This window comes from Cydia amplana, chromosome 5 (genome assembly GCF_948474715.1).
Source record: "Cydia amplana chromosome 5, ilCydAmpl1.1, whole genome shotgun sequence".
Lineage (NCBI taxonomy): Eukaryota > Metazoa > Arthropoda > Insecta > Lepidoptera > Tortricidae > Cydia > Cydia amplana.
In genome coordinates this window covers 15383183-15395702 of record NC_086073.1, presented here as the reverse complement: position 1 = coordinate 15395702, position 12520 = coordinate 15383183, and the positions used below count along the sequence as shown (strand labels likewise).

Below are 12520 nucleotides of genomic sequence, written 5' to 3'. Positions count from 1 at the left end.
GAACATTGAGCTTTATTAACACTGATTTAAACTTTCACGATTTTTACACATTATTAAATTACCCCCCCCCCCCGCCCCCGCCCCCCCCCCCCCCCCCCCGGCGACACCACGACCACGAGACCACGGGGACATCGCCGTCCTCGAAACGTCGGAGGTAAATCTTAAAACTTAGATACGCGATTAAGTCCCGTTGTATAATTTAATAATTGAGCTTTATTGCTTAATATAAAAGTCCAGTTTTAAATAATTGACCTGATTATGATACGTTATGACTAGACTGGTTAGATCATTTTCCCAAAATCATAATTTACCTGTAGCATAATTTCTATTCGAATTTTTACCTATTCTTAATTTACACCAGACGCATTAATTCCTAACATGATTTTTCCATTCGCATTTTTTCCTAATCTTAACTTACACCAGACGCATTAATTCCTAGGTTAAATTTTTCACGGCAAGTGTCCGCTATAGTCTCCTCCCATAGCCCATTATCCAGTCCATTCAACTTGCATATCTTTGCACCTGGCGGAGACCATCTCCGGATGTACGAGTATCATATTGTGCGCTCGGAGATGGTATCCGCCATGTGTATCCCTTCCTTTTAGATTAAATTGTCTTAAAGGGCCTCTGCGCTGTTGGCTTCGACCCCACGCATGACCCCATGGCCCGAGATATGGAAAAGGCATACAAATAATAAAATAAAATAAATGATGTGCCAGTACGAGCGAGATGCATAGAAAGTAAGTTACGCACAGGCTAGCGAATATAGCAGTATCAGGTCAGTGTCAATGTCAAGCTCGTGGTAAGGCTACTGGTTAAGATTTGGACTTCGGATATAATCGAATAAAACCAAATGGGTTGATGAAGCCATACCTACTTACAGTTATAGAGTAGGTGCAGGAAAATGACCCTAATGCGCTGATGTCACCGATGTCTGATGTATACAAATACTTGGTTATAAATGTAACAAATTATCCTCCCAACAGAGACACAATCGATTTGTAATTACCCGAACTCGGTCATGTTTCTAATTCTTCAGTAATTATCATTAATTTGCCATGTCTGTTATAATTAAAATAACATTGGCGATATTAGTATCCGGCGTGAGTTGTGAAGCGGCGAAGTGTGATGGTAAAACTTGTGCGCAATGTATAGGTGAATCAGTTGACTGCGCGTGGTGTCCTGCCGTAAGTAGATATAACTCTTAATAAGGCTCGGGTATGTTAATTGAAGAAAATTGTGTAGTCTTTCTATATTACCTTAACTTCGTCAATATTACCTACCACGCCATACACAATACTAATTAACTTAGATAGTTGGCAGTCCTCAACTGTGCTCCAGAAACTTCCTGATGCTCATGCCTCGCACAGCTAAACTGTGGAATGAAGTGTCCTGCCCGTATTTCCGAACGTAATGTGGCGCGCTTCTGTGTGGTTGCAGTGAAACGCCTAATATATTATGTTGACTATTACCGTTTATAAAATTTCAGGCAGATCATATTGGACCAAGATGCCAATCAAACAACACGATAAACCCCTCCTGGTGTAGTGAAAAAGTGGACAACCCGATACCTAACAAACCCAAAGAGATTTTGAGGAATGACCGTATCACGCCAGACCCAACAAAGGTGGTTCAGCTGGCCCCTCAGGAACTTAAAATATCCATTCGACCTGGACAGACAGAAAAATTCACGATCAATTACAAACCCGCAAAGGATTATCCATTAGACGTATATTATCTCATGGATGCTTCATATACAATGAGAAATACTATACAATTGCTAAGAAAGCAGGGAGAACAAATCTATAAAAGATTAAATCAATTTACAAATAACGTGAGATTAGGAGCCGGCACATTTATAGAGAAGCCGGCTTTGCCCTTTGCAGAGTAAGTATATGTATATATTAGCACCGCTAAATCATTTACAATTGTAAAATTAAAATAGTAGGTAGGTATTTCCTCTATGTGTTGAACCATAACTGAATTATTCAAGTGTAGGTACCTAACTTTTACAATCATATGAATGGTCTATACGAGTACGTATTTGTAAAGTTACCTACCTACCGATCATTAGCACAGTTATATACCTTTCTTATAAGGACCAAGTGACGTAATTAATATGATTCAAAGAAGGGTCAACATTTATTTTAAAGTCTGCGATTTCAACGTAAAACATAAAAATACGGAATACTTTTTTTCAGCCCTAACATCCACTACGCTTATGCTTTCAAACATCATCTCAATCTCACTACACAGAGAGACAGATTCGAGAAAGTTCTTAATAATGTTAGGACCGGAGCTAACTATGAGGCCCCCGAAGCTGGCCTCGATGCGCTGATGCAAGTGATGGCCTGTAAAGATGAAATCGGTTGGAGAAAAAATTCAAGGAAAATCATAGTATTGTGCACCGATGCCACATACCATAGCGCCGGTGATGGAAAAATAGTTGGAGCGGCTAAACTCAACGACATGGAGTGCCATCTCAACAAAGATGGTGCTTACACTCTAGAATTAGAACAAGACTACCCCACGGTTAACCAGATACGAAAAATTGCCAAACGTGAAAATATTATTGTTATTTTCAACGTTAAGAACCGTGTTATACCCGAATACAAGGCTTTAGCAGACCGACTTGATATAGGAGCAGAAGTAATTGAGTTAAAAGAAAATTCCAATATAACTAAAACAATTGCTGACGTATATACGGTAAGTAATCGTATGCATACAGTTTAATTGAGTTTGTTACTACCTTCTCTTGTTATTAATGATTGTTTATTTTACAGAGGAAACTAGGCAACGTTAAAATGGATGTTTCAAGACCAGACAATGTTCTAGTCACATTGACACCGGATTGTACAGTCCAAGATACCTGCCAAGTGGCGCATGCCAGTGATACCCAGATCCAAGTCACAGTCACTGCCGATTCTTGCCTGAAAAGGGAAGAAAATAATACAATCACGATTAAGCCAGATGGCCTGGCCGAGACTGTAAAGATTACTATTAAAACTTTATGTGAATGCGATTGCGAGAAAAAACCAAAACCGAACGCGATAAAGTGCCACAGTAGCGGTAGTTTAGTATGTGGGATTTGCGAATGTAATCCTAACCGGTACGTAAATTTGTTTCCACATTAGAAGGCCGAGCCTGCCGAAGTGACTCAATGGAAGTATTGCATTTTTTCAATGTTTAGATCTTTCTATGTTTATCTATCTTTATTTATGCCGCTTACTAGGTATAAGCGGTAAAGTATTTTGTTAATAGTTAGTAATCAATTTAAAGATATTCGACAATATGGAGGCCCATGTCAAAAAAAAAAAAAAAAAAAACAAAATAATACAACTCATCGTACATAACTTCACAGTTTTGGGGACACGTGCGACTGCATTGGAAGTTCTACGATGCATTTAGACAAATGCAAAGCACATCCTGAGGACACGGTCTTATGTAGTGGTATTGATAGAGGTTCATGTAGGTAAGTTCATAATAATTATGTTGGCTTACTAATTAACAAATAATGAAAGGAATACTCTAGACGCTTGCTAACTTAATCCAATATTTAACTAATTGACCAAAGCGTCAGCGAAGGTTTCCGTTTTAACTTGGGCAAAACGCTTTCGTATGTCCGGATGTTCTCTGGGTACAATTCTCAACCGATTCTCGTGCAAGTATTGTGTTCTGAACCATTTGTTTTTATTACGTACGGCAAATTTACGATTACATTTGGAACAAAATCGAATGAAACAATTTTTTTATACCTAGCCAAAAAACATTATGTAGTACCTACGTACTCTCAGCATATTTTGTTCTGTTTTCAGCTGCGGCAAATGCACCTGCAATCAATTCTACTCTGGTGATTTCTGTGAGTACGACGAAAGAGCGTGCCTCAAGGGTGCCCCGACGAAGGGCAGCGACCTTCGGCTCATTTGCTCCGGCAAAGGCAAGTGCATCAAGGAGAAATGCGAGTGTTCCAAGGACTACGAGGGCGACGCGTGCCAGTGCCCCCTCAAAGACGACGACTGTCGTGCCCCTTATTCTGAAAAAGTAAGTCACAATGGTTAGGTTAGGTACAAGTTTGATATAGTCTGTGCGGAAAGAGAAGAGTCGTGGAATGTATTGGGCCCCATACATTTCACGACTCTTCTCTTTCCGCACGGGTCTTTGTTGCTAAATTTTGTTGAGCTTATTTGTGTGAAACACTTTTCTCATTATTGTTCTGAGTTTAGTTTCATTCTGATTTATGAAATAAATGAACCCTTAAATATCAAACCCTTATGAAATAAATGATGAAATCTATCAAATGAAATGGATAATATAGGTATCGCTTTTTCTTTCAACCGTTTTTCGTTAATGGAAAACTGAAAATCAGGACACAAAGGTGGGGGGAAGGAAAGAAACCACTTGACGGATTACGTCTTTACTCATATATATTATTTAAGTTTATGATTTTCCTTATTATTTGTCGGTTTATTTGTTACGCTGAGTTTGCATCAATTTGTTAAGGCTCAGATACCTAGTTATACATCTGACGCAACAAAAGAAGTTTTTTTTATAAGTACTTAAGTACCTAGTGAAAACCCGACATTAGACTCTGTTCGGAAAGAGAAGAGTCGTGGAATGTATTGGGCCATTTGGGCCCCAGCATACATTCCACGACTCTTCTCTTTACGCACTACGATATGATACGATACGACTAGTATTACGATAACTCATAATTTTCAGGTTTGCTCCGGAAACGGCATATGCCAATGTGGTGAATGTAATTGTACTAGACTAGATTCCAAAGGCAACCTCTATCACGGTGCCTTCTGCGAAAACTGTCACGACTGCGACGGAAACAGGTGCAAAGAGCTAGAGAAATACGTACTATGCGTGTACACGAACGAGACAACGAAAGAAGCGTGCGACGAAAAGTTTCAGTCAAAGAACACCTACGTTTTTTTCGTAAATAAAACAGAAATCAATACACCGAAGTATCATCTAGCAAAACGCTGCACAATACTCCGAGATGATGGAAAATCTATTATTTTCAAGCATAGATATTATAGAAAGGATGCAAATATGCACATTATCATTCAAAAGGAGTTGGAGGAACCCGACCGTGCCAATATGTGGAGTAAGAAATATTTTATTAGTATTTCAAAAATATTAATTGCTAATTCATATTATTAATGATAAATACCTAATGTATTTTTAGAAATGATATATAATATTGTTTTCCACCATTTTAACATTATCGACATTTCAAAATGAAAATGAAATGAAAATGAAATTTTATTGGTAACAATGGTTACAAGTCTGTTTAGTTAAGTCTATTTTTCACCTATACATACACAAACATGGTAAGTTAGGATTTTTTACAGACAAATTCACAATTTGGAAATTCATTACGTACCTATACATTTATATAATTAAATTACATTCGTTTTACTATATACATATTTAAGATTCATTGTTGTTTATGTGTGTTTCATTGAAATTAATAATTTATCATTATATTATAAGCTAAGTGGTATGTCAAAAAATTCATTATAGTCATAAAACATATTCGTAAGGAGCCACTTGTTTAATCTAGATTTAAAACCGGCGGTGGAAGTTGCATTTCTGACGCATTCCGGGAGGCGGTTAAATACTGATGGTCCGAGACAATAGTCCGATTTCGCCGACTTCGCTAGTCTGTGACGCTCTGCTACCAATCTATCTGCGTATTTATTGCTACGTAGGGGGTATTTGGGATTTGTACCTCTGCATTTGAATAGCTCTCGATTGACGTATGTGAACACAGATACCTGTTGTATAAGTATACAGGGTAGGGGCATGATTTTAAAATCTATAAAGAGATCGCGGGCAGGGGCGTCGTTAGGCTTGCCGGCCATACCGCGGAGTGCTAGCTTCTGGAGGGAGAAAACGCGGTACCAATCAGCAGCTCGGGCCCACAGCTCCGTACCGTATGTTAGTAACGAGTGGACCGTTGCAAAGTAGCATTCCCGCACCGCGGCCCGGCCGGCTGTTTGTGCCAGGCGGCGCAGTGCGAAACATGCCTTACCCAATCGCAGTGTTGGCCGTATTGTGTAATTCTAATTAACAATTAATCATTTCCATTACCCATTAAATCCGCAATTAGTCAATTGCATTACGCATCAATTTAAATTAAGTTAATTAGAATTGAATTTTGAGACGTTTAATTACATTGACTGTCAATCTAAATTAACGTTTAATGCAATTAAATCAATTTTTTCATAAACTAATAATTAATGTTACTATTGCTTAGAAACTTGGAGCTAGGTATTAAAATTAAAAATAAGCATATGAATACAAGCTTCAGTGAATTATCAGGTCGTGATATTTTAAAATGAGACAACAAAATGACCCTGAAACCTGGCAGTAGGTACCTACTGGAACTCAGGTTTGGTGCAACATAGACACACGCCGTTTAGGCTATTCGACTCGTCACAATGAGCACTTGGGAGAGCAGTACCCAAGATGGAGCTGATGCTGAACCCTGGCAGTACCTAATGGAACTCAGGTTTGGTGCAACATAGACAAACGCCGTTTTGGTCATCCGACTCGTCTTGATGAGCACTTGGGAGAGCAGTACCCAAGATAGAGCTGATGCTGAACCCTGGCAGTACCTAATGGAACTCAGGTTTGGTGCAACATAGACAAACGCCGTTTTGGTCATCCGATTCGTCTTGATGAGCACTTGGGAGAGCAGTACCCAAGATAGAGCTGATGCTGAACCCTGGCAGTACCTAATGGAACTCAGGTTTGGTGCAACATAGACAAACGCCGGTTTGGTCATCCGACTCGTCTTGATGAGCACTTGGGAGAGCAGTACCCAAGATAGAGCTGATGCTGAACCCTGGCAGTACCTAATGGAACTCAGGTTTGGTGCAACATAGACAAACGCCGTTATGGTCATCCGACTCGTCTTGATGAGCACTTGGGAGAGCAGTACCCAAGATAGAGCTGATGCTGAACCCTGGCAGTACCTAATGGAACTCAGGTTTGGTGCAACATAGACAAACGCCGGTTTGGTCATCCGACTCGTCTTGATGAGCACTTGGGAGAGCAGTACCCAAGATAGAGCTGATGCTGAACCCTGGCTGTACCTAGTGGAACTCAGGTTTGGTGCAACATAGACACACGCCGTTTTGGTCATCCGACTCGTCTTGATGAGCGCTTGGGAGAGCAGTACCCAAGATAGAGCTGATGCTGAACCCTGGCAGTACCTAATGGAACTCAGGTTTGGTGCAACATAGACAAACGCCGTTTTAGTCATCCGACTCGTCTTGATGAGCACTTGGGAGAGCAGTACCCAAGATAGAGCTGATGCTGAACCCTGGCAGTACCTAATGGAACTCAGGTTTGGTGCAACATAGACAAACGCCGGTTTGGTCATCCGACTCGTCTTGATGAGCACTTGGGAGAGCAGTACCCAAGATAGAGCTGATGCTGAACCCTGGCAGTACCTAATGGAACTCAGGTTTGGTGCAACATAGACAAACGCCGTTTTGGTCATCCGACTCGTCTTGATGAGCACTTGGGAGACCAGTACCCAAGATAGAGCTGATGCTGAACCCTGGCAGTACCTAATGGAACTCAGGTTTGGTGCAACATAGACAAACGCCGGTTTGGTCATCCGACTCGTCTTGATGAGCACTTGGGAGAGCAGTACCCAAGATAGAGCTGATGCTGAACCCTGGCAGTACCTAATGGAACTCAGGTTTGGTGCAACATAGACAAACGCCGTTTTGGTCATCCGACTCGTCGTGATGAGCACTTGGGAGAGCAGTACCCAAGATAGAGCTGATGCTGAACCCTGGTAGTACCTAGTGGAACTCAGGTTTGGTGCAACATAGACACACGCCGTTTTGGTCATCCGACTCGTCTTGATGAGCACTTGGGAGAGCAGTACCCAAGATAGAGCTGATGCTGAACCCTGGCAGTACCTAATGGAACTCAGGTTTGGTGCAACATAGACAAACGCCGTTTTGGTCATCCGACTCGTCTTGATGAGCACTTGGGAAAGCAGTGCCCAAGATAGAGCTGATGCTAAACCCTGGCAGTACCTAATGGAACTCAGGTCTGGTGCAACATAGACAAACGCCGTTTTAGTCATCCGACTCGTCTTGATGAGCACTTGGGAGAGCAGTACCCAAGATAGAGCTGATGCTGAACCCTGGCAGTACCTAGTGGAACTCAGGTTTGATGCAACATAGACACACGCCGTTTTGGTCATCCTACTCGTCTTGATGAGCACTTCGGAGAGCAGTACCCAAGATAGAGCTGATGCTGAACCCTGGCAGTACCTAATGGAACTCAGGTTTGGTGCAACATAGACAAGCGCAGTTTTGGTCATCCGTCACATCTTGACGAGCACTTGGGAGAGCAGTACCCAAGATAGAGCTGATGCTGAACCCTGGCAGTACCTGCAGGTTCAAGATGTGACGGATGACCTAAATAGCGTGAGCCTATGTTGCACCAAACCTGAGTTCCACTAGGTATAGCCAGGGTTCAGCATCAGCTCTATCTTGGGTACTGCTCTCCCAAGTGCTCATCAAGACGAGTCGGATGACCAAAACGGCGTTTGTCTATGTTGCACCAAACCTGAGGTCCATTAGGTACTGCCAGGGTTCAGCATCAGCTCTATCTTGGGTACTGCTCTCCCAAGTGCTCATCAAGACGAGTAGGATGACCAAAACGGCGTGTGTCTATGTTGCACCAAACCTGAGTTCCACTAGGTACTGCCAGGGTTCAGCATCAGCTCTATCTTGGGTACTGCTCTCCCAAGTGCTCATCAAGACGAGTCGGATGACTAAAACGGCGTTTGTCTATGTTGCACCAGACCTGAGTTCCATTAGGTACTGCCGGGGTTTAGCATCAGCTCTATCTTGGGCACTGCTCTCCCAAGTGCTCATCAAGACGAGTCGGATGACCAAAACGGCGTTTGTCTATGTTGCACCAAACCTGAGTTCCATTAGGTACTGCCAGGGTTCAGCATCAGCTCTATCTTGGGTACTGCTCTCCCAAGTGCTCATCAAGACGAGTCGGATGACCAAAACGGCGTGTGTCTATGTTGCACCAAACCTGAGTTCCACTAGGTACTGCCAGGGTTCAGCATTAGCTCTATCTTAGGTACTGCTCTCCAAGTTCTCATCAAGACGAGTCGGATGACCAAAACGGCGTTTGTCTATGTTGCACCAAACCTGAGTTCCACTAGGTACAGCCAGGGTTCAGCATCAGCTCTATCTTGGGTACTGCTCTCCCAAGTGCTCATCAAGACGAGTCGGATGACCAAAACGGCGTGTGTCTATGTTGCACCAAACCTGAGTTCCACTAAGTACAGCCAGGGTTCAGCATCAGCTCTAACATGGGTACTGCTCTCCCAAGTGCTCATCAAGACGAGTCGGATGACCAAAACGGCGTTTGTCTATGTTGCACCAAACCTGAGTTCCATTAGGTACTGCCAGGGTTCAGCATCAGCTCTATCTTGGGTACTGCTCTCCCAAGTGCTCATCAAGACGAGTCGGATGACCAAAACGGCGTGTGTCTATGTTGCACCAAACCTGAGTTCCACTAGGTACTGCCAGGGTTCAGCATTAGCTCTATCTTAGGTACTGCTCTCCAAGTTCTCATCAAGACGAGTCGGATGACCAAAACGGCGTTTGTCTATGTTGCACCAAACCTGAGTTCCATTAGGTACTGCCAGGGTTCAGCATCATCTCTATCTTGGGTACTGCTCTCCCAAGTGCTCACCAAGACGAGTCGGATGACAAAAACGGCGATTGTCTATGTTGCACCAAACCTGAGTTCCACTAGGTACAGCCAAGGTTCAGCATCAGCTCCCTCTTGGGTACTGCTCTCCCAAGTGCTCATTGTGACGAGTCGAATAGCCTAAACGGCGTGTGTCTATGTTGCACCAAACCTGAGTTCCACTAGGTACAGCCAGGGTTCAGCATCAGCTCTATCTTGGGTACTGCTCTCCTAAGTGCTCACCAAGACGAGTCGGATGACCAAAACGGCGTTTGTCTATGTTGCACCAAACCTGAGTTCCATTAGGTACTGCCAGGGTTCAGCATCAGCTCTACCTTGGGTACTGCTCTCCAAGTGCTCATCAAGACGAGTCGGATGACCAAAACGGCGTTTGTCTATGTTGCACCAAACCTGAGTTCCATTAGGTACTGCCAGGGTTCAGCATGAGCTCTATCTTGAGTACTGCTCTCCCAAGTGCTCACCAAGACGAGTCGGATGACCAAAACGGCGTTTGTCTATGTTGCACCAAACCTGAGTTCCACTAGGTACAGCCAAGGTTCAGCATCAGCTCCATCTTGGGTACTGCTCTCCCAAGTGCTCATTGTGACGAGTCGAATAGCCTAAACGGCGTGTGTCTATGTTGCACCACACCTGAGTTCCACTAGGTACAGCCAGGGTTCAGCATCAGCTCCATCTTGGGTACTGCTCTCCCAAGTGCTCATTGTGACGAGTCGAATAGCCTAAACGGCGTATGTGTATGTTGCACCAAACCTGAATTCCACTAGGTACACCCAGGGTTCAGCATCAGCTCTATCTTGGGTACTGGTCTCCCAAGTGCTCATCAAGACGAGTCGGGTGACCAAACGGCGTGTTTCTATGTTGCACCAAACCTGAGGTCCACTAGCTAGATAAAAATTACGGGCGCCTTTATAAAATTACGATATATTTTTGTTAATTGATAATTATCAATAATATTTTTAATTGTCATTAAAAATTGATTTAATTTTTAATGGTTTGTGAAGCATTAACCATTAATTCTTTTTAATTTTTAATGGTTCGAAATAAATTAATATTAATGCAAATTGATGTTAATGCGAATTGACAATTAATTTTCCTTCAATGGTTAATGGTTAATTCGAATTAACCTTTTCAATGGTTAATTTTTAATGGTAATTGGGATTAACGTTCGGCCAACACTGCCCAATCGGCTGCACACCTCATCTATGTGCTGCTCCCATGTAAACGCACTGTCGAGGTGGAACCCGAGCAAGCGAGTACAGGACACTTGCTGTATGGGGGAGTCGTCTGCACACACGCGCAGGCTATCACTGGGGTGGCCGTTTAATTTGATTATCATGAAGCAGGTCTTGTTTTTGTTTAGTGCCAAACCGTTTGTTTTAAACCACTCGTTAAGCTGCAGTACTATGCTGTTTACGGCAGCGCCCAGTTCATTTTTCGTAGGCGTACTTATAACTGCCGTGACATCGTCGGCGTACATGTAGATATCCGCGCCTTTTATTGCCAGCGGTAGGTCGTTGAGGAGGATGCTAAAGAGGGTGTTTGAGAGGCAGGACCCCTGCGGGACCCCCAATAGGTTTTGACGCTCCGATGATGTGACGCTGCCACTTCCCCCGACGACCACTTGGGTCCTTCCGGTCATAAACGAAAGCAAAAGATTAAGTGCAGGGCCACGGATACCGTAGTGCTCAAGTTTGTCTGCTACAAGCCCGTGGTCGGCAGTATCGAAGGCGCGTGAGAGGTCACAGCATATGATAGCTACGTGATGTCCCGCCTCGCGGGCGCGTAGCGCGCAGTGTGTCACTTCCCTAACCAAGTCTGTGGTCGATCGGCCCTGACGATAAGCGTACTGTCTGTCCGATAGAACATTCCCAGCAAACCAAAAAGACAGCAACCTTTTGTTTAAGCCCACTTCAAGGCATTTGCTTTCAATTATTGACATTATTGTCCTTGTTTGGATATTTATGGTCCAACAAATAATAATTCTGTATGTATGACGTAATAATAAACCTAGAGGGAATTTTCAGTAGGTAACCATATAAATTGATAGCCATCATCAGTTTAGTAACGTTAGTATAGGTATGGACAATGATTTTGACATAATTTACATAATTATATAGTCGGCAGCAATGCAGCAATATTCCATACTAGTTTAAAATGCTTGTTCAGATACCTAATATTTCATGTTTCATTTCAGTCGCCATAGGCAGCGCCATTGGCGCCATAATTCTGATCGGCCTGTTGACCGCGGTCATCTGGAAGGTGGCGGTGGACATGTACGACGCCAGGGAGTACAAGAGATTCAACAAGTTGCTCGACGAGTCCGGAGACGCTGCGAACATCAACCAAATATATAAAGAGCCTACGGCTAACTTTACGAACCCCATGTTTAACAGACTGTCGCGTGTGTTACGCTAGTTTAGTTTGATCTTTGTTTTAATAATCGACCAAACTTGTAGTGTAAATCTTTTGAACTGAGCTAGTTTACTCAGAGTCTCAAGAACACAATACCATTGAGTGGCAAACCACAAACTAAGATAACTACCTACCTCATAGTAAAAGCAGATTATAACCGCCTTGGAATGTTAGTATAAATTAACGACTCTATTTCTTTAAACAATATAGACTACAAAATACACTAACTAAATAATGGCTAACATAACTTTTTTGTATTTTGCACCAGACTACTTCCCTGTCCTGGCTAAGGTGGATATGACTTTACAAAAGATTGAATATGATATTATCTTTT

At 42.8% G+C, this 12520-nt stretch overlaps 1 protein-coding gene across 1 annotated transcript; it reads left to right on the top strand.

The window, feature by feature from the left end:
* The first annotated feature begins 1004 nt into the window (after positions 1 to 1004).
* On the top strand, positions 1005 to 12223 carry LOC134648127 (integrin beta pat-3-like). Its single transcript, XM_063502598.1, has 8 exons — positions 1005 to 1187; positions 1490 to 1887; positions 2202 to 2706; positions 2784 to 3109; positions 3362 to 3472; positions 3816 to 4041; positions 4720 to 5113; positions 11969 to 12223. Exons 1-8 carry the CDS (start codon positions 1059 to 1061, stop codon positions 12187 to 12189), a joined length of 2310 nt encoding a protein of 769 aa, XP_063358668.1. The 5' UTR covers positions 1005 to 1058; the 3' UTR covers positions 12190 to 12223.
* The last annotated feature ends 297 nt before the right edge of the window (positions 12224 to 12520 follow it).

Coding starts and splice junctions, on each gene's coding strand:
- LOC134648127 (XM_063502598.1), top strand. CDS start 1,059: ATGTCTGTTATAATTAAAATAACATTGGCGATATTAGTATCCGGCGTG. Junction 1,188..1,489: donor ACTGCGCGTGGTGTCCTGCC/GTAAGTAGATAT, acceptor ATAAAATTTCAG/GCAGATCATATTGGACCAAG. Junction 4,042..4,719: donor GTGCCCCTTATTCTGAAAAA/GTAAGTCACAAT, acceptor CATAATTTTCAG/GTTTGCTCCGGAAACGGCAT.